Source organism: Haliotis rufescens, unplaced genomic scaffold, assembly GCF_023055435.1.
Source record: "Haliotis rufescens isolate VD_foot unplaced genomic scaffold, xgHalRufe1.0.p SCAF_13, whole genome shotgun sequence".
Taxonomy (NCBI): domain Eukaryota; kingdom Metazoa; phylum Mollusca; class Gastropoda; order Lepetellida; family Haliotidae; genus Haliotis; species Haliotis rufescens.
In genome coordinates, this window is record NW_025963813.1 from 39,814,251 (window position 1) to 39,836,419 (window position 22,169).

A 22,169-nucleotide genomic window follows, 5' to 3' on the forward strand; every position below is an offset into this window, starting at 1 on the left:
GGTGTAGTGGAGGCAGTGTTCAGGGTGTAGGTGAGAGAGTCACCAGGTTGTAGTGGAGGCAGTGTTCGGAATGTAGGTGAGAGAGTGACCAGGGTGTAGTGGAGGCAGTGTTCGGAATGTAGGTGAGAGAGTGACCAGGGTGTAGTGGAGGCAGTGTTCGGAATGTAGGTGAGAGAGTGACCAGGGTGTAGTGGAGGCAGTCTTCAGGGTGTAGTGGAGGCAGTGTTCAGGGTGTAGTAGAGGCATTGTTCAGGGTGAAGTGGAGTCAGTGTTCAGGGTATAGGTGAGAGAGTGACCAGCTTGTAGTGGAGGCAGTGTTCATGGTGTAGTGGAGGCAGTGTTCAGGGTGTAGTGGAGGCAGTGTTCAGGGTGTAGTGGAGGCAGTGTTCAGGGTGTAGATGAGAGAGTGACCAGGGTGTAGTGGAGGCAGTGTTCAGGGGGTAGGTGAGAGAGTCACCAGGTTGTAGTGGAGGCAGTGTTCGGAATGTAGGTGAGAGAGTGACCAGGGTGTAGTGGAGGCAGTGTTCGGAATGTAGGTGAGAGAGTGACCAGGGTGTAGTGGAGGCAGTGTTCGGAATGTAGGTGAGAGAGTGACCAGGGTGTAGTGGAGGCAGTCTTCAGGGTGTAGTGGAGGCAGTGTTCAGGGTGTGGTGGAGGCAGTGTTCAGGGTGTAGGTGAGAGAGTGACCAGGTTGTAGTGGAGGCAGTGTTCAGGGTATGGTTGAGAGATTGACCAGGGTGTAGTGGAGGCAGTGTTCATGGTGTAGTAGAGGCATTGTTCGGGGTGAAGTGGAGTCAGTGTTCAGGGTATAGCTGAGAGAGTCACCAGCTTGTAGTGGAGGCAGTGTTCAGGGTGTAGTGGAGGCAGTGTTCAGAGTGTAGTGGAGGCAGTGTTCATGGTGTAGTGGAGGCAGTGTTCAGGGTGTAGGTGAGAGAGTGACCGGGTGTAGTGGAGGCAGTGTTCGGAATGTAGGTGAGAGAGTGACCAGGGTGTAGTGGAGGCAGTGTTCGGGGTGTAGATAAGAGGGTGACCAGGGTGTAGTGGAGGCAGTGTTCCAGGGGTAGATGAAAGAGTGACCAGGGTGTAGTGGAGGCAGTGTTCGGGGTGTAGTGGAGGAAGTGTTCAGGGTGTAGTGGAGGCAGTGTTCAGGCTGTAGGTGAGCGAGTGACCAGGTTGTAGTGGAAGCAGTGTTCAGGGTATAGGTGAGAGAGTGACCAGGGTGTAGTGGAGGCAGTGTTCAGGGTGTAGTAGAGGCATTGTTCAGGGTGAAGTGCAGTCAGTGTTCAGGGTATAGGTGAGAGAGTGACCAGCTTGTAGTCGAGGCAGTGTTCAGGGTGTAGTGGAGGCAGTGTTCAGGGTGTAGTGGAGGCAGTGTTCAGGGTGTAGTGGAGGCAGTGTTCAGGGTGTAGTGGAGGCAGTGTTCAGGGTGTAGGTCAGAGAGTGACCAGGGTGTAGTGGAGGCAGTGTTCAGTGTGTAGGTGAGAGAGTGACCAGGGTGTAGTGGAGGCAGTGTTCAGGGTGTACGTGAGAGAATGACCAGGTTGTAGTGGAGGCAGTGTTCGGAATGTAGGTGACAGAGTGATCAGGGTGTAGTGGAAGCAGTGTTCTGAATGTAGGTGAGAGAGTGACCAGGGTGTAGTGGAGGCAGTGTTCAGGGTGTAGTGGAGGCAGTGTTCAGGGTGTAGTGGAGGCAGTGTTCAGGGTGTAGGTGAAAGAGTGACCACGGTGTAGTGGAGGCAGAGTTCGGAATGTAGGTGAGAGAGTGACCACGGTGTAGTGGAGGCAGTGTTCATGGTGTAGGTGAGAGAGTGACCAGGTTGTAGTGGAGGCAGTGTTCAGGGTATAGGTGAGAGAGTGACCAGGGTGTAGTGGAGGCAGTGTTGAGGGTGTAGGTGAGAGAGTGACCAGGGTGTAGTGGAGGCAGTGTTCAGGGTGTAGGTGAGAGAGTGACCAGGGTGTAGTGGAGGCAGTGTTCAGGGTGTAGTGGAGGCAGTGTTCAGGGTGTAGTGGAGGCAGTGTTCAGGGGGTAGTGGAGGCAGTGTTCAGGGTGTAGGTGAGAGAGTGACCAGGGTGTAGTGGAGGCAGTGTTCAGGGTGTAGGTGAGAGACTGACCAGGGTGTAGTAGAGGCAGTGTTAAGGGTGTAGGTGAGAGAATGACCAGGTTGTAGTGGAGGCAGTGTTCGGAATGTAGGTGAGAGAGTGATCAGGGTGTAGTGGAGGCAGTGTTCGGAATGTAGGTGAGAGAGTGACCAGGGTGTAGTGGAGGCAGTGTTCAGGGTGTAGTGGAGGCAGTGTTCAGGGTGTAGTGGAGGCAGTGTTCAGGGTGTAGTGGAGGCAGTGTTCAGGGGGTAGTGGAGGCAGTGTTCAGGGGGTAGTGGAGGCAGTGTTCAGGGTGTAGGTCAGAGAGTGACCAGGGTGTAGTGGAGGCAGTGTTCAGGGTGTAGGTCAGAGAGTGACCAGCTTGTAGTGGAGGCAGTGTTCATGGTGTAGTGGAGGCAGTGTTCAGGGTGTAGTGGAGGCAGTGTTCAGGGTGTAGTGGAGGCAGTGTTCAGGGCGTAGATGAGAGAGTGACCAGGGTGTAGTGGAGGCAGTGTTCAGGGGGTAGGTGATAGAGTGACCAGGGTGTAGTGGAGGCATTGTTCAGGGTGTAGGTGAGAGAGTGACAAGGTTGTAGTGGAGGCAGTGTTCGGAATGTAGGTGAGAGAGTGACCAGGGTGTAGTGGAGGCAGTGTTCGGAATGTAGGTGAGAGAGTGACCAGGGTATAGTGGAGGCAGTGTTCGGAATGTAGGTGAGAGAGTGACCAGGGTGTAGTGGAGGCAGTGTTCAGGGTTTAGATAAGAGGGTGACCAGGGTGTAGAGGAGGCAATGTTGAAGGGGTAGATGAAAGAGTGACCAGGGTGTAGTGGAGGCAGTGTTCAAGGTGTAGGTGAGAGAGTGACCAGGGTGTAGTGGAGGCAGTGTTCAGGGTGTAGGTGAGAGAGTGACCAGGTTGTAGTGGAGGCAGTGTTCGGAATGTAGGTAAGAGAGTGACCAGGGTGTAGTGGAGGCAATGTTCGGAATATAAGAGAGAGTGACCAGGGTGTAGTGGAGGCAGTGTTCGGAATGTAGGTGAGAGAGTGACCAGGGTGTAGTGGAGGCAGTGTTCAGGGTGTAGATGAGAGGGTGACCAGTGTGTAGTGGAGGCAGTGTTCAAGGGGTAGATGAAAGAGTGACCAGGGTGTGGTGGAGGCAGTGTTCAGGGTGTAGTGGAGGCAGTGTTCAGGGTGTAGTGGAGGCAGTGTTCAGGGTGTAGGTGAGAGAGTGACCAGGTTGTAGTGGAGGCAGTGTTCAGGGTATAGGTGAGAGGGTGACCAGGGTGTAGTGGAGGCAGTGTTCAGGGTGTAGGTGAGAGAGTGACCAGTGTGTAGTGGAGGCAGTGTTCAGGGTGTAGGTGAGAGAGTGACCAGGGTGTAGTGGAGGCAGTGTTCAGGGTGTAGGTGAGAGAGTGACCAGGATGTAGTGGAGGCAGTGTTCGGAATGTAGGTGAGAGAGTGACCAGGGTGTAGTGGAGGCAGTGTTCGGAATGTAGGTGAGAGAGTGACCAGGGTGTAGTGGAGGCAGTGTTCGGAATGTAGGTGAGAGAGTGACCAGGGTGTAGTGGAGGCATTGTTCAGGGTGTAGATGAGAGGGTGACCAGGGTGTAGTGGAGGCAGTGTTCAAGGGGTAGATGAAAGAGTGACCAGGGTGTAGTGGAGGCAGTCTTCAGGGTGTAGTGGAGGCAGTGTTCAGGGTGTGGTGGAGGCAGTGTTCAGGGTGTAGGTGAGAGAGTGACCAGGTTGTAGTGGAGGCAGTGTTCAGGGTATGGGTGAGAGATTGACCAGGGTGTAGTGGAGGCAGTGTTCAGGGTGTAGTAGAGGCATTGTTCGGGGTGAAGTGGAGTCAGTGTTCAGGGTATAGCTGAGAGAGTGATCAGGGTGTAGTGGAGGCAGTGTTCAAGGGGTAGATGAAAGAGTGATCAGGGTGTAGTGGAGGCAGTGTTCAAGGGGTAGATGAGAGGGTGACCAGGGTGTAGTGGAGGCAGTGTTCAAGGGGTAGATGAAAGAGTGATCAGGGTGTAGAGGAGGCAGTGTTCAGGGTGTAGACGGGAACGTCCAGGGTGTTGTGGAGGCAGTGTTCAGGGTGCAGGGAAGAGAGAGTCCAGGGTGTCGTGGAGGCAGTACTCAGTGTGCAGGGTAGAGAGAGTCCATGGAAAAGTGGCGGCAGTATTCAGGGTGTAAGGGAGAGATTAACCAGGGTATAGTGGAGGCAGTATTCAGGGTGTAGAGGAGTGTGCGTTCACGATGTTGTGACGGTTGTTTTCAGGTTGTTGGGGAGAACCTTACTCCGGTGTATCGGAGGCAGTATTCAGAGTGTATGGGAGAGATCGTCCAGGGTGTATTGGCCGCTGTTTTCAGGGTGTAGATGAGAGAGTTCAGGATATGGTGGAGGCAGTATTCAGTGTGCAGGGGAGTGTCCAGGGTGTAGTGGAGGCAGTGTTCAGGGTGGGTGTATGGGAGAGAGCGTCCAGGATGTAGTGACGGACGTGTTCAGGGTGTTGGGGAGAGATTTACCAGGGTGTTGTGAAGGCAGTGTCGGGGTGTAAGAGGGTAAGAGGTATGTTTATGACCCCCATGTCAACATATTGACACTGAAATATAAAATGAACGAGATGGGTCTACGGCTTGGGTAATAGTGTTATGACATACATGTATATCTGCATCTGCATGTATAGGGTGTATATGACCATATCTATTTTTCAGGCATACATCTATAGGAGGTATCTTTATCAAAATCTCAAGAATGCACGAGGGGTAATCACCACGATATGCATAGTAATGAAGGAAGTATTCTCCGCCGTAATCTCGAGTCATGCCTTCTCCGTCCGTTCACATCGATTCTCGGCTCTCGTCTACCACCTGACCTAGATAAATGTCCGCCATGTTTTAAGTTGTGTATTCATTCTTCCGGGTTTGTACTCCGGACAAGACATAGCTACAGGTTGTTCCATAGGATTATATACATTAATATCCCGATTTGAAATGAGATTATTAATACACATTTGAACCTGCGCGTCTCATAAGCAATATAATCAACTTAAACCTAGTTTCGGTATCGTCAGGGCTTCAATTTCGTGACATAAACAACATTCAGCATCGTATAGCATATTATAGACTAGTACATCTATACATACGCCGTTCTCTCAAATCAATTAGAATTGCTAGCTACTTTAGATTTACTTACAGTCAATGAAGTCACTGATACATTGCCTCGGAACAGACCAACTGGAGGAGTGTGGACAAACCCAACTGATCTATGACTATAAGAGAACGGGAAGATCGCAGGGAAGATATGTCTATGCTGTGCATGTGAGTTTTGTAATGCGTTACAATGCATTGTGGATTTCGTGTTGATTTATATGACCATAGCTCGGTAACTCATAACTACCGCTTGGTGTTATGCTCTGAAGAGTTACTTGCCTTGACTGCGAAGACAGACTGTTAGGATCGTCGGGGCAACTTTCTTCATATAATTATCCTATATACATGTGGTCGACCAAAGCGGTGCAGCTTGGGTGGATGGGGGTTGGGGTGCGGTGGAGTGTGTGTGTGTGTGTGTGTGTGCGGCGGAGTGGTGGGGGTGGTGGGGGGGGGGGGGGGGGGGGGGGGAGGAGAGAGGGGGGGGGGGGGGAGGGGGGATCCACACGCCATCATATTCGGAGGAAGTATTCAGGGTGTTGGGGACGGATTTACCTGGGTGTAGTAGAGGCAGTGTTCAGGGTGTAGGGAAGAGAGAGTCCTGGGTGTAATGGAGACAGTATTCAGTGTGTAGTGAAGGCAGTGTTCGGGGTGTAGGTGAATGATTGACCAGGGTGTAGTTGAGGCAGTGTTCAGGGTGTAGGGAAGAGAGAGTCCTGGGTGTAATGGAGACAGTATTCAGTGTGTAGTGAAGGCAGTGTTCGGGGTGTAGGTGAATGATTGACCAGGGTGTAGTTGAGGCAGTGTTCAGGGTGTAATTGAGAGATTGATCAGGGTGTAGTTGAGGCAGTGTTGGGGGTGTAGGTGAGAGAGTGACCAGGGTTTCAGAGGAGGCAGTTTTCAGGGAGTAGGTGAGAGAGTGACCAGGGTGTAGTTGAGGCAGTGTTCTGGGTGTAGATGAGAGAGTCCAGGGGGATAGTGAAGGCTGTGTTCAGGGTGTAGGGACGAGAGAGTCCAGGGTATAGTGGATGCAGTGCTCAGAGTGGAGATGAGAGAGTGACCAGGGTTTTAGAGGAGGCAGTGTTCATGGTGTAGATGAGAGAGTGACCAGGGTGTAGTGGATGCAATGTTCAGAGTGTAGGTGAGAGAGTGACCAGGTAGTAGTGGAGGCAGTGTTCAGAGTGGAGATGAGAGAGTGACCTGGGTTTTAGAGGAGACAGTGCTCAGAGTGGAGATGAGAGAGTGACCAGGGTGTGGTGGATGCAATGTTCAGAGTGTAGGTGAGAGAGTGACCAGGTAGTAGTGGAGGCAGTGTTCAGAGTGGAGATGAGAGAGTGACCTGGGTTTTAGAGGAGGCAGTGCTCAGAGTGGAGATGAGAGAGTGACCAGGGTGTAGTTGAGGCAGTGTTGAGGGTGTAGGTGAGAGAGTGACCGGGGTGTAGTGGATGCAATGTTCAGAGTGTAGGTGAGAGAGTGACAAGGTAGTAGTGGAGGCAGTGTTCAGAGTGGAGATGAGAGAGTGACCGGGATGTAGTGGATGCAATGTTTAGAGTGTAGGTGAGAGAGTGACCAGGTAGTAGTGGAAGCAGTGTACCGAGTGGAGATGAGAGAGTGACCGGGGTGTAGTGGAGGCAGTGTTCAGAGTGTAGGCGAGAGAGTGACCGGGGTGTAGTGGAGGCAGTGTTCAGAGTGTAGGTGATAGAGTGACCAGGTAGTATTGGAGAAAGTTTTCAGGGTGAAGGTGAGAGAGTGACCAGTGTGTAGTTGAGGCAGTGTTCTGGGTGTAGATGAGAGAGTCCAGGGGGATAGTGAAGGCTGTGTTCAGGGTGTAGGGAAGAGAGAGTCCAGGGTATAGTTGATGCAGTGCTCAGAGTGGAGATGAGAGATTGACCAGTGTGTAGTGGAGGCAGTGTTCAGGGTGTGGGTGAGAGAGTGACCAGGGTTTTAGAGGAGGCAGTGTTCAGGGTGTGGGTGAGAGAGTGACCGGGGTGTAGTGGATGCAGTGTTCAGGGGGTGGGTGAGAGAGTGACCAGGGTTTTAGAGCAGGCAGTGTTCAGGGTGTGGGTGAGAGACTGACCAGTGTGTAGTGGAGACAGTGTTCAGGGTGTAGGTGAGAGAGTGACCAGGGTTTTAGAGCAGGCAGTGTTCAGGGTGTGGGTGAGAGAGTGACCGGGATGTAGTGGATGCAGTGTTCAGAGTGGCGATGAGAGAGTGACCAGGTAGTAGTGGAGGCAGTGTTCAGAGTGTGGATGAGAGAGTGACCGGGGTGTAGTGGAGGCAGTGTTCAGTGTGGAGATGAGAGAGTGACCGGGGTATAGTGGATGCAGTGTTAAGAGTGTAGGTGAGAGAGTGACCAGGTAGTAGTGGAGGGAGTGTTCAGAGTGGAGATGAGAGAGTGACCAGGGTGTAGTTGAGGCAGTGTTGAGGGTGTAGGTGAGAGAGTGACCGGGGTGTAGTGGATGCAATGTTCAGAGTGTGGGTGAGAGAGTGACCGGGGTGTAGTGGAGGCAGTGTTCAGAGTGCGGGTGAGAGAGTGACCAGGGTATAGTGGATGCAATGTTCAGAGTGTAGGTGAGAGAGTGACCAGGTAGTAGTGGATGCAATGTTCAGAGTGTAGGTGAGAGAGTGACCGGGGTGTAGTGGATGCAATGTTCAGAGTGTGGGTGAGAGAGTTACCGGGGTGTAGTGGAGGCAATGTTCAGAGTGTAGGTGAGAGAGTGACCAGGTAGTAGTGGAGGCAATGTTCAGAGTGTAGGTGAGAGAGTGACCAGGGTGTAGTGGAGGCAGTGTTCAGAGTGGAGATGAGGGAGTGACCGGGGTGTAGTGGATGCAATGTTCAGAGTGTATGTGAGAGAGTGACCAGGTAGTAGTGGAGGCAGTGTTCAGGGTGTAGGTGAGACAGTGACCAGGGTGTAGTGGATGCAATGTTCAGGGTGTAGGTGAGAGAGTGACCAGGGTGTAGTGGAGGCAGTGTTCAGAGTGGAGATGAGAGAGTGACCAGGGTGTAGTGGATGCAATGTTCAGAGTGTAGGTGAGAGAGTGACCAGGTAGTAATGGAGGCAGTGTTCAGAGTGTAGGTGAGAGAGTGACCAGGGTGTAGTGGAGGCAGTGTTCAGGGTGTAGGTGAGAGAGTGAGCAGGGTGTAGTGGATGCAATGTTCAGAGTGTATGTGAGAGAGTGACCAGGTAGAAGTGGAGGCGGTGTTCAGAGTGTAGGTGAGAGAGTGACCAGGTAGTAGTGGAGGCAGTGTTCAGAGTGTGGGTGAGAGAGTGACCAGGGTGTAGTGGAGGCAGTGTTCAGTGTGGAGATGAGAGAGTGACCAGGTATAGTGGATGCAATGTTAAGAGTGTAGGTGAGAGAGTGACCAGGTAGTAGTGGAGGCAGTGTTCAGAGTGGAGATGAGAGAGTGACCAGGGTGTAGTTGAGGCAGTGTTGAGGGTGTAGGTGAGAGTGTGACCGGGGTGTAGTGGATGCAATGTTCAGAGTGTAGGTGAGAGAGTGACCAGGTAGTAGTGGAGGCAGTGTTCAGAGCGGAGATGAGAGAGTGACCAGGTAGTAGTGGAGGCAGTGTTCAGAGTGTGGGTGAGAGAGTGACCGGGGTGTAGTGGAGGCAGTGTTCAGTGTGGAGATCAGAGAGTGACCGGGGTATAGTGGATGCAATGTTCAGAGTGTAGGTGAGAAAGTGACCAGGTAGTAGTGGATGGAATGTTCAGAGTGTAGGTGAGAGAGTGACCGGGGTGTAGTTGAGGCAGTGTTGAGGGTGTAGGTGAGAGAGTGACCGGGGTGAAGTGGATGCAATGTTCAGGGTGTAGGTGAGAGAGTGACCAGGTAGTAGTGGAGGCAGTGTTCAGAGTGTGGGTGAGAGAGTGACCGGGGTGTAGTGGATGCAGTGTTCAGAGTGGCGATGAGAAAGTGACCAGGTAGTAGTGGAGGCAGTGTTCAGAGTGTGGGTGAGAGAGTGACCGGGGTGTAGTGGAGGCAGTGTTCAGTGTGGAGATGAGAGACCGACCAGGGTGTAGTTGAGGCAGTGTTCAGGGTGTATGTAAGAGAGTGACCAGGGTGTAGTGGAGGCAGTGTCCAGGGTGTAGGTGAGAGAGTGACCAGGGTGTAGTGGAGGCAGTGTTCAGGGTGTAGGTGAGAGAGTGACCAGGGTGTAGTGGAGGCAGTGTTTAGGGTGTAGGTGAGAGAGTGACCAGGGTGTAGTTGAGTTAGTGTTGGGGGTGTTGGTGAGAGTGTGACCAGGGTGTAGTTGAGGCAAGGTTTAGGGTGTAGGTGAGCGAGTGACCAGGCTTTTATTTGAGTCAGTGTTCAGGGTGTAGGGAAGAGAGAGTCCTGGGTGTATTGGAGATAGTATCCAGTGTGCAGGGGAGAGATTTACCAGGGTATAGTGGAGGCAGTGTTCAGAGTGGAGATGAGAGACCGACCAGGCTGTAGTTGAGGCAGTGTTCAGGGTGTATGTTAGAGAGTGACCAGGGTGTAGTGGAGGCAGTGTTCAGTGTGTATGTGAGAGAGTGACCAGGGTATAGTGGAGGCAGTGTTCAGTGTGTAGGTGAGCGAGTGACCAGGGTGTAGTGGAGGCAATGTTTAGGGTGTAGGTGAACGATTGACCAGGGTTTTAGGTGAGGCAGTGTTTGGGGTTTAGATGACAGAGGCCAGGTTGTAGTGAAGGCAGTGTTCAGGGTGTAGGGAAGAGAGAGTCCTGGGTGTATTGGAGACAGTATTCAGTGTACAGGGGAGTGATTTACCAGGGTGTAGTGGAGGCAGTGTTCAGGGTGTAGGGAAGAGAGAGTCCAGGGTTTAGTACAGGCAGTGTTCAGAGTGGAGATGAGAGAGTGACCAGGGTGTAGACGAGGCAGTGTTCAGGGTGTATGTGAGAGAGTGACCAGGGTGTAGTGGAGGCAGTGTTCAGAGTGTAGGTGAGAGAGTTACCAGGGTTTTAGTTGAGGCAGTGTTCAGGGTGTAGAAGACAGAGGCCAGGTTGTAGTGGAGGCAGTGTTCAGAGTGGAGATGAGAGGGTGACCAGGGTGTAGTTGAGGCAGTGTTCAGGGTGTAGGTGAGAGAGTGACCAGGGTGTAGTGGAGGCAGTGTTCAGGGTGTAGGGGAGAGATTTACCATAGTTTAGTGGAGGCAGTATTCAGAGCGTTTTGGAAAGAACGCCCACGTTGTAGTGGGGGCTGTTTTCAGGGTGGGTGTTGAGGAGAGTGCGTCCAGGGTGTAGTGACGGATGTTTTCAGGGTGTTGGAGAGAGATTTACCAGGGTTTAGGGGAGGCAGTGTCAGGGTGTACATGTAAGTGGGTAAGAGGTATGTTTATGACGCACCGTGTCAACATATTGACACTGAAATATAAGATGAACGTGTTCCAAGTCTATAGCTTGGGTCAAACTGTTATGACATGCATGTATATCTGTATCTGCATGTATAGGGTGTATATATCTATATCTATTTTTCAGACATAAATCTATAGGAAGTATCTTTATCCAAATCTCAGAATGCACGAGGGGTAATTAATCACCACAATAATCACGCATAGTAATGAAGGAAGTATTCTCCGCCGTAATCTCGAGTCATGCCTTGTCCGTTGGTTCCCATCGATACTCGGCTCTCGTCTACCACCTGACCTAGATAAATGTCCGCCATGTTTTAAGTTGTGTATTAATCCTTCCGGGTTTGTACTCCGGACAGGACATAGCTATAGGTTGTTCTGTAGAATTATATACATAATATCCCGATTTGAAAAGTGATAACTAATACACATTTGAACCTGCGCGTCTCATAAGCAATGTATTCAACTTAAACCTAGTTTCGGTATCGTCAGGGCTTCATTTACGTGAAATAAACAACATTCAGCATTGTAACCAAATACATTTATTTATGCCGTTCTCTCAAATTAATTAGAATTGCTAGCTACTTTAGATTAACTTACAGTCAACGAAGTCACTGATACATTGCCTCGGAACAGACCAACTGTAGGAGTGTGGGCAAATCCAACTTATCTGTGACTGTAAGAGAACGGGGCTCCTCGCAGGGAAGATATGTCTATGTTGTCATGTGAGTTTTGTAATGCGTTACAATGCAATGAGGATTTCGTGTTATATAACCATAGCTCGGTAACTCATAACTACCGCTTGGTGTTATGCCCTGAAGAGTTACTTGCCTTGACTGGGAAGACAATCTGTAAGGATCGTCGGGGACACTTTCTTCGTATAATTCTGACATACACACGTGGTCGACCAAAGCGGTGCAGTTGGGGTGGATGGGGGTCGGGTGGGGTTGGGGGGTTGGGGGGATGTGTGTGTGTGTGTGTGGGGGGGGTTTTCCACACGCCATCATATTCAATCATCTGTTGCTGCAAAATGATTATTTCCTCAAGATTAAACTCTGTTTGTTTGTTTGTTTGTTTGTTGTTTAAAGCCGTATTCAGCATTATTCCAGCTATATGACGACGGTCTGTAAACCTTGTAATGTGTTTTGTCTAATTATTTAGCTGGCCAGTTGAACCTGCACTATCAAAATGTATTATGGAATGTTCCACTGTGCATATGGAAACCAAGGCTGTAGATAAGATGATAGTCTCAAATGAAATGCTCAGATAAGTATTCAGCCATGATTGTTATCTGTTTGAGACAGTGAAGAACTGGTTGTGGACGACTTTGTACATGGCTTTGCTGGGCCATCTGCTATTTTTGACCGTGGCTTTATTCCCTGATTCTCGGGGATTAAATGTCAATATCTACATCGACACCAACGTTGTCCTCAACAGAGTTCAGGACAACTTTGTTGGCGTCACCCTCGACTCCGGCATTATTCAAACTGGTTTGGAAAAGAGTGGTCTCAACTTGTCGTGAGTTTTCTTTTTTTCTCAAGTTAGCTGAATATGCGTCCTTAGTGGTCCACTTTCGCCTTGCAGAATTGTGTGTTCAATGTTTTTGTTATCATTGACATGGCACAATGACGGTCACAAAAACACCTGAGCTCATTCTATCATGGGTGGGTGCTTACTCTCTGCATCAAACTGGAGTTTCTCGAAATATTAACCTGAGAAGCTGTAGTACTCGTATCAGCGATAACAGTGGCGTTACACTCATTCACTTACTCACTCACTCACTCACTCATTCACTCACTCACCCACTCACTTAAGCTGATTCTGTGCCAATTGTTTGTGCAATTCAAGGTATGTTAATGACATTTCAACTAAAGTTCGAATGGCTTTCTCACATATCATTTTCACCTCTAATCGAGTCGTTTCTTAATCCATGCTATTTTCAATTAGATCACCCAAATTGCTTAATCTGGCTGGGGGCTTCCAACCGAACATCCTTAGAATCGGCGGGACTGCCGAAGATGGCATTTCCTTTGACCCGAATAGCGTCACAGAAAACAACCAGGGGGATCTTTCAGGTATATATTTCTCCTTCTTATTTATCTTTGAGATCAGGTTAAAATATTCGAAACTGGACAAAATATTTCAGTTGTTTGTTTATTTGTTTGCACTCAACAGTATTCTAGTTATATGACGTCAGTCTGTAAATAATCGAGTGTGGACCAGGCAATCCAGTGAGTAAGATCATGAACATCGACCTTTGCAAATGCGATACGATGACATGCAATCAACCAAGTCAGTTAGGCCGAAACCTGATCCATTTGTCACCTCTTACAAGTAGTGGTTGTTGGGGACTTATATTATTCTTACCTGAACCCATCAACCCGCAACCAAACTGGAAGAACACCTCTAACGCATCAAGGAAGATTATTTCCTATTTTTGTACTGAATTCCAAGCTCCATAAAAATCCGTACAAAGTTATTGCTGGGTCCAGCAAATGTACTATCATCCAGAAAAAAAAGCAAGAAATTAATTTCTTTAAATTCATAGAAAGTATTGGAGATAAATGGATTAAATATCATGATGATTCTCAAAATTGCAAATGGTTCGCTTATTTTGTTTCTAATCTCAGAAAAGACCAAATGTCATTTATGTCCAAATGTTGTTTTTTTATTTTTGTTCACCGCGGATCCACATGACAATCTTAATGAAAAACTTCATTCTTTGATCCAAACGTGATGGCCATTCATATAGTTACATCTCTCTTCAAGGTTTATTGAGAAAACAATGTGTGATATGATGGAGTCTGGACCAGACGATCCAGTGACTGACATCACGAGGAAACGATCTACGCTTTTGAGATCCGATGACATGCATCAACCAAGTCAGCGAGCCAGTTGCTCTCTTATGAACGTATGTATATGTTTTTCCAGCTTCTGTTTGGGATGAAATCAACGCTTTCACATCCCTTGTTGGATGGGATCTGATATTTGGCCTGAATGTCCTTGAAAGACGAGATGGGCAGTGGGACCCTACCAACGCTGAGCTATTCCTAAATTACACATCCAAGAAAGGATATCAATTATATGGCCTAGAACTTGGCAACGGTAGGTGGGGCATAAGAGTGGTAGGGTTCACGAGTGAGTGAGTTGGGTATAACGCCGTTTTAAACATTATTCCAGTTATATCACGGCGTGTCAGCTTAATATGGGAGGAAACCCTGAAGTGATGCAGGTCTCAGACCTTTACCAGTTCAGTGAAACCCAAGAGCACGGGTATGGTGCTGACAAACCCAGAAACATAATCAGGGCGAACCTTCATTCGAACCCACAATCATAGGTTTCTGGCGTGCCCAAGGGACGCAACTCTGCACAGCGAATCGTGGCGCCTCAGACGACTGGGCCACCCGTGCCCCCCGGTAAGGTTCAGGACGAAGAGAAGCACAAACCATACTGTAAATCTTACCGGAGAATGTCATGTAAACAACGTACATGTGTGGACCCTCTGCATGCCAAAAAAATGGTTAGGGGATTGATTGTAATTAACGTGGTTTGAAACCCGTTCATGGTGTCACCTTCCGTGATATGACAGGAATAGTGCTGACGGGGACATGAAACCAACCCCACTCACTAGTTCATTCAGGACTATGAAATAGGATCTCAAAATCCTGCTCTCTAAATATTTTTCATATTTCTATATATTTCTTGCAGTCTATTCGAAATTTGATTATCAGTGATATTCATGTTTCGTGGCTTTTCTGCGAGTTTTATATGGGTAATGTGTAAGTTTTTATTCAAATGAGTTTGATATTTGATCTGTGGTATCTTAGACTAGTCACTTTCCTAGAGCCTCGGATGTTCCCCAAAAACTTTAACCAGTCAGTGTCGGCCCAGCAACTTGGAAAGGATTTTGGAACACTAGAGAAGGTGCTCAGAGATCGGCCACACTTCAACAACACTCGAATTCTAGGGCCAGATGTTGCGGGCATTTTATCAAACGCTACCATCTCATATGTGGAAGAGTGAGTTTGTTTTCAAAGATTCAGTGTAAAATATCTTTGTGTGGATGGACCTCAATTTAACATGGTGCATTTAAACAGCAAGCATACACTACTGCCCCATGCAATGATAACGTCTATTCGAAGGAGAGCGGGGGGATGGCTGTTTCGGTCCACTGGTCGCGGCACACGAAATTGACGGTAAGAAGATAGTACTTGTTGTTACCCTGCCTGGTGATAGGCATTAAGGGGATCGGAAAAAAACTGGCCTGCTGGAAGAGTAATATTTCACCCGACCACATCTTATTCGAAATATGCAACACCACATGACCGTTTTGTGTATTGAAAATGTTTTTTATCCTGTTTGGTGAAAAAGATTATAATCATTTTTGAAGGAATAGGAAAACTAAAATCTAACTATGTTGAGTGTATATTTTTTTAGTATTTCTATAATTAACAATCATTATCCATATCTATTTATAATAGCAGTATTGGTTCCTTGAAGGAATATGGATCTTACAAATAACAATGACAATTGTATCTGTTGTCAACTTTCTCATTGAAAAATGGAGTGAGTTAGTGAGTGTTGTTTTACGCCGCTTTTAGCAATATTCCAGCCATATCACGGCGGGGGACACCAGAAATGGGCTTCACACATTGTACCCATGTCGGGAATCGAACCCGGGTTTTCGGCTCGACGAGCGAACGCTTTAACCACTAGGCTACCCGACCGGCCCTTGAAATATGGAAATGAATGCTCCTTATACATATGCTGCTTGGTATTTCTGTAAATATCTCACATCTGTTGTTTTTTTTAATTTCGCATATAAGGTTTTTAGCTGCAGGCGGAGCCAGTGCGCTGGATGGGGTAACGTTCCACCAGTGAGTATGAATAAAGTCGATGTTGTCATCAGCTCATCAAATGTTTGTTTGATGTATCCAAACCCCTTTTGCAGTCAGCCGTAACTGCCTACGAGATGCGTGTTGGGATTGAGAAAAGAAAATATGAAATACATTACGACATTGAAGGACAAAACACTCAGGTTATTCGCCACTAATGAATGCATACACAAGTCTACAGCACATGTTTCTTGTATATGTACAATTGACTCCTTAAAAGTAAACATTATCGTGTACGTGACACATGTTCCTTGTATTTGTCTGTATAAACGACTCCTTAATAGGAAACATACTCGTGTACATGACACATGTTCCTTGTATTTGTCTGAATAAACGACTCCTTAAAAGGAAACGTACTCGTGTACGTGACACATGTTCCTTGTTTTTGTCTGTATAAACGACTCCTTAAAAGGAAACATACACTTGTACGTGACACATGTTCCTTGTATTTGTCTGTATAAACGACTCCTTAAAAGGAAACATACTCGTGTACGTGACACATGTTCCTTGTATTTGTCTGTATAAACGACTCTTTAAAAGGAAACATACTCGTGGAAGTGACACATCTCACTTGAATGTGTCTGTATAAACGACTCCTTCGTATGAAAATACCTACTTTATGCGAATATATTTTTAAACAATGAGGTGTATTGTACTGAAAGAAAACAAGGGTGTCGTCTGTTATTAAATGTCATGGTCATTGTGTAACAACTTACTAAATCATGGGGGCACGGGTGGCCCAGTCGTCTAAGGCACCGCGATTCGCTGTGCAGAGTTGCGTCCCTTGGGCACGCCAGAAACCTATGAGCGTGGGTTCGAATCCCGGTTCGCCCCCATTATCTTTCTAGGTTTATCTGCACCATACCCGTGCTCGTGGGTTTCACCGAAGTTGTAAAAGTCTGAGACCTGCATCACTTCGGGCTTTCCTCCAAAATTAAGCTGACACGCCGTGATACAACTGGAATACTGTTAAAAGCGGCGTTTAGCCCAACTCACTCACTCACCCACTACTAAATCATGATTGTAGTTTAAACTCGATGAATGTAATATATACTCCCCCTTACGGTAGTACAAACGAGTGATTTATTCACAGTAAGTAAAGTACACACCTTTCTTCCTTCTGCTTGTTTGAGTTTTATACTTTCAGTGATACAAGCACACTGACATTTTATTATCTCAAGGTATTTTGGAAATGGGGACAATACAACCAAAGAGATGTTTACAGACCCAACCTTCATGGATACACTGAATGCTTCATTTGCGTCTGCACACAAGGCTACAGGAGCGTTGGCGTCCAACAAACCTCTTCTCCTGGGCGAAACAGGTTCCTTTTACAATGGCGGAGTGCTGAACATGACGGACACCTTTCTGGGGGGATTTTTGTGGGTATTTCAGACAATAGTCACGAACAGCTTCACAGTTGGGTGACCCGTGAAGATCCGGGGTAGAATAGGTCTTCAGCAACCCATGCTTGCCGTAAAAGGCGACTAACGGGATCGGGTGGTCAGACTCGCTGACTTGGTTGATCACTGGATTGGCCAGACCGCCGTCATAAAGCTGCAATATTGCTGAGTGAGGCGTTTAACAACAACCCAACCAACCAACCAACAAACCAAGCACCAACCAACCAATCAACCAACAACAGTTTGGTACTGTTTGACCCTGTCCATCATTATCTAAATGTATAGAAGGATGTGCTTTTTCATTTGCTGTGATATCTAGCCATGCTTCACGTACAGAATATCTGTACCTTCTTGCTGAAGACGATTCCACTCCATGAGTCTCCAGCGCATATCATGAAGGTGATTGAGATCTATGTATTAATGTTCACCTGTAGATGGATGGACAAGCTCGGCATGGCCGCCCAATCAGGCATTCAGAATGTGTTCAGGCAGGACTTGTATGGACTTGGATCAGCCAATCGCCTGTTGGAGTCATTCACATACGAACCCCTACCGGTGTGTATACATTACATGTGCTTCAATTACGACGGGCTTTTTCTAGAGGTAGGATCTTTGGGTTATTTACACACACACACACACACACACACACACACACACACACACACACACACACACACACAAACACACACACACACACACACACACACATATGAAATGGTTAATGGTTAGTCTCTAGATGTTTCATAGATAATGCATTATATGTGTTCTCAAATATAGGCACCGACGGTGTAGTTGTCTAAAAGCAGTGCAGTTCGCTGTGCCAGAGTTGTGCGAGCATCCCAGATACCCGTGCTCATGCTAGTCGGGATTGGTGGGATAGCCTAATGGTTAAAGCGTTCTCTCGTCACGCCGAAGGCTCTGGTTCGACTCCCTACGTGGGGACGTTTGTGTCCATCCCATTTCGGTGTCCAACGCGTAAAATTTCTGGAATGTTGCTTAAAGCTGCGTAAAAATCTTACTCACGTACTCACTCGTGTGTTTCACTAAGACATGCATTCACCTGACATAAAATACAGTTCAAAGCTGTGTAAATCACAACACACTCACTTGACAGCATCTTATCGCATCTCAGTTTCGTGGTTCGATGCTCTTGATGCTGATCTCTGGATTGTCAGGTGCAAACTCGATTTATCAACAAGCAAAAAATGATCATTGTATAACACCTAATTTCCTTTTTGGTAGGACTACTGGTTAACCTTTCTCTTCAAGAAGCTTGTGGGCAACGCCGTGTTCAAGCCTCGAGTCGTGGGCCCGCCCACCGTAAGAGCGTACTGCCACTGCATGAGGTCCATAAAGTAATTATGATGAATCTTTTTGTTATCACAAGTGTTCTGCACAGGAATAACGAACATCATTTGGGAAGGTTCTTGTTTGAAATCCAAAACATTGCTAGTATTTAAATTAATGAATATCATCTGGTTACATTACCAATGATTGTACTATTGGATGTTAGAAGCAGTGACAGGGCACACTCCACGTGTTCATCTCAGGTTTGTTTGAGTGTCAACGATTGAAAATCAGTAGAACATTAGTCTCGTGGGAGAAAGACAAGCAATAATAGAACAATAAGAAAATGGTGTTTTACCTTTCAGTTCATATTACTATCCACGTTGGAGAAAGACAAGCAATAATAGAACAATAATAAAATGGTGTTTTACCTTTCAGTCCATATTACTATCCACGTGGGAGAAAGACAAGCAATAAATGAACAATAATAAAATGGTGTTTTACCTTTCAGTCCATATTACTATCCACGTGGGAGAAAGACAAGCAATAATAGAACAATAATAAAATGGTGTTTTACCTTTCAGTCCATATTACTATCCACGTGGGAGAAAGACAAGCAATAATAGAACAATAATAAAATGGTGTTTTACCTTTCAGTCCATATTACTATCCACGTGGGAGAAAGACAAGCAATAATAGAACAATAATAAAATGTTGTGTTACATTTCAGTCCATATTACTATCCACGTGGGAGTCTGACTGTGTTTGCAATGAACCTGGACATTGTTGCAGTGAACTTGACTTTCCCAGAATACAAAGGGGGATATATGGACTACTTCCTGTTGTCACCGGAAGGAGGTTGTGTTCAGTCGAGGTATGACATCCTAACAAATAATTTGTTTTATCTGTTGGCATCCGTGTTCGTTTAATGCACAAGAGCAGCTAATTTTCTGAGGGGATGAAGATAAAGACAAACACATAGTAAAAAACAGCTTTGTTCCTAGTTTCGGCAGTTTTCGCTTATTTTAACTATTGGTTTGTTCTTTGGTCATGCTAGACGTACACACATACAACTGGAAGGGGAAAAGGCTCCGATAAATTCATACTAATATTTTAGTATTTTCGTACATCTAGGGTTTGCCATTCCCAGTGGGTGAAAAAGATCCTTAACGTACCTCCCTATTTATCACTGGATTGTCTTGTCCAGACTCGATTATTTACAGACCGCCGTCATATAGCTGGAATATTGCTGAGTGAGGCGTTAAACAACAAACCAACCAGCACACCTAAACATAGCCCATTAAGTAATTTCTTAGAAATATACAGACCTTGTGTTACACGTGGAATGGCATTACTAAAGAGAACCCACATCATGTAATGACACAAAATCTCTCTATCCCCGAGAACATGTACTGAAAGGCTACTGAGACATATCTTTTGTCTCTTGCAGAACTGTGATCCTCAACGGCCACCAGCCTATCCATCTGGTTGAAAACGAGATACCCTTTCTGGTTCCTGGTGGTGTCAGCGCAAACACCATCACCCTCCCCTCGCTCACATACGGATTCTTTGTACTTTACGCTGACGCCCGTGTTTGTAAACCTGGCAACTAGACAATCAATGTGAAGGGTTGCTTAACGTCACAATACATTGTCTTGTTTCCATCCGATATTTATATGTCATTGACGAATGACTTCCGGCAGATTGTTCATTGTGTTGAAATGTTCCGACCAAGGATGTTGCTTATTCCTTTGCAAATTGTTAAGAGGTGGTCTACGGAGATCAAGGGAGAAGGAGAGAGCCTCAAGGATGGTCAAAAAGCAGGATGACTTTCCACTACCATCACTATGGAAAGTGTTCATAAAATATATATGATATTATTGTGGATGATCGACTTCTCACAACACGTCATATACCAAATATAGTAGAGACATATGCAGTAAACTACGTTTATAGCGAACACGCTTATAACGAACACTGCAAAAAAAATCCATATATACAAGCTTGTATATCCTTTGGAAAGATGATATTTCCAAAGGATATACAAGATTGGAAAGATGATATATACAAAATATACAAGTTTGTATATATGACATATACAAAATATACAAATTTGTATATATGGTGTATCCAAATTTGTTTTGTTTGTATATATTGGTAAAGGGAGATAATTATTATGTATTTGTGTATAATTATGATATACAGTGTGTGCAAATTGAAGTGTTTTAAGTTGAGCACTGTGTTTCTTTGTATATGTTGGTAAAGGAGGATAATTGCTATGTATTGCTCTATAAATGTTTTGTATGTGCAAAATAGTATCAGCAAGTTACAAAAAACTGATTTAGTGGCGGGTAACATTACTGGAATGTTTAATTAGTACTCCACACTGTTAGCGGGAGTACATACTGTCCTTGCAATGATATTGACGGGTTGGCGGTTGAGTCGTCTGGTATGTGAGTAGACTTTATGGTCAAATGCACAGAGGGGATTAGCTGTCGGGGTCGATTGCTTTGGCGGTAACTTCTGTATTGAAAGTGTTTGAGCTTGGATTTGTTTTACGGGGAGGCCGCGGTGTGTTTTGTAACATGCTCTGGTGCACATATGCCAACAGAGTGGATTGCACAGAAGATGAAAACTATTTTATCACTACTAAAAAGTGTTGAATTTGGTTTGTTCTGAGCTGTCGGTTTCATTGTAGATATACATTGTTATAATGTGAAATCTCGGCGGAAACGCGGAAAATCGCGTTTTGTAAAACGGTAGTCCGTGGGGAAAATTGTATTATGAGCAACCGGATGCGTAAATAACGTGTGTAATATATTCCCGTATTATATTTTATAATACTTGTTCTTTAAATATTGTTATCAATGCGAGAACGAAGATTACCTTGAAAAAACACAACAGCATGCATATGTTCTAGCAAAAGGAAACTTGATATATATTCATTTGGCTTAATTTCTACTTTGGAAAACTTAGTTGGCGCTCTAAAAGCTTGACGCTGTATAATTTGGCACGCGCATGGTTGGGTGCAAACCATATGTACATCAATAATAATAGTAAAAATAATAATAATAATAATAATAATACATCATGATGGCAGTTTCAATGTAAAGATTAAGTATTTTTAAAGATATGGAAAATAAATCTTGATAACTGCTTTAATCTTTGATCTTTGGGAAAATAATAATGGAATTGGTTGAGTGACTAACGTATTCTACTTTAAAAGTGACAGGAACGTGATTTACATAATTAAAATATAGAATATTATACAAATTATAAGAGAGGGTTTGTGATTTATTTTGGGATGAAGTCAGTATTTAACTTGCGCTTTCCGACATTATGCGTATTTCGCACACGGTTAAGAAAAAAAATGCAATTCATTTATTTATAAAAAGTACGAATGCATCAATCCTACATCACGGGACCATGTACATAATTTGTTGAATGTTATTTCGTGAATACACAAATTGCATAACACATTCCCTGAGGACAAACCCAAATTGCCCGTCCCTTTGTGACAGGTGTTAATTAGAGAATGTATTGCCACCATATTATGTCCCGGCACTTTTATGACATGTAATGAACCTAGTCAATCCCTGGGTCTGTAACAACAACATATGGGTCTAATAAAATCAAAGTAACATAAATGTTACGTCATTCGAATTAAAAAAGAGACTGAAAAAATGTAACATGAATATAATTGCCCTTTTGAGGGTAATATAATTTTGGGAAAATATACGTTTTCTTGTATTTATGGACGACTTCACACAAGCTGAAAAATTAAACATATGTTTATATAGCTATATTTACATACATGGCATTAACATGTAATAATAATATTGATCATGTTTGTTAATTTGTACATTTCGTTGTTATTGGTATCCTGAGTATGTTGTAATAATGCATGTGTTCTGATCTTATTTGACGTAGATTACATGAACTAGTAGAGTGACTTTCTTTCATCAGCGTGGAAGGATTACCCAGACATATACCCTTAATCCTTTGTCAAACAGAAAGAAGTCATATAGATATCATATCTAACTGG

General features: G+C 45.7%; 2 protein-coding genes across 2 annotated transcripts in view; one reads left to right on the forward strand and one right to left on the reverse strand.

Moving 5' to 3' along the window:
• Positions 1-11,253, reverse strand: part of LOC124121787 (serine/threonine-protein phosphatase 6 regulatory ankyrin repeat subunit A-like) — a 28,975-nt gene extending 17,722 nt beyond the window's left edge. The window contains exon 1 of the mRNA XM_048394601.1: positions 11,140-11,253. The gene's annotated coding sequence lies outside the window, so the exon portion shown is untranslated. The remainder of the gene's footprint in view (positions 1-11,139) is intronic.
• A 579-nt stretch (positions 11,254-11,832) lies between these two features.
• LOC124121783 (heparanase-like) lies at positions 11,833-19,737 on the forward strand. Its single transcript, XM_048394708.1, has 10 exons — positions 11,833-12,057; positions 12,487-12,614; positions 13,471-13,644; positions 14,384-14,558; positions 15,366-15,416; positions 16,616-16,816; positions 17,272-17,392; positions 18,080-18,192; positions 18,855-18,998; positions 19,575-19,737. Exons 1-10 carry the CDS (start codon positions 11,873-11,875, stop codon positions 19,735-19,737), a joined length of 1,455 nt encoding a protein of 484 aa, XP_048250665.1. The 5' UTR covers positions 11,833-11,872.
• Positions 19,738-22,169: the final 2,432 nt, after the last annotated feature.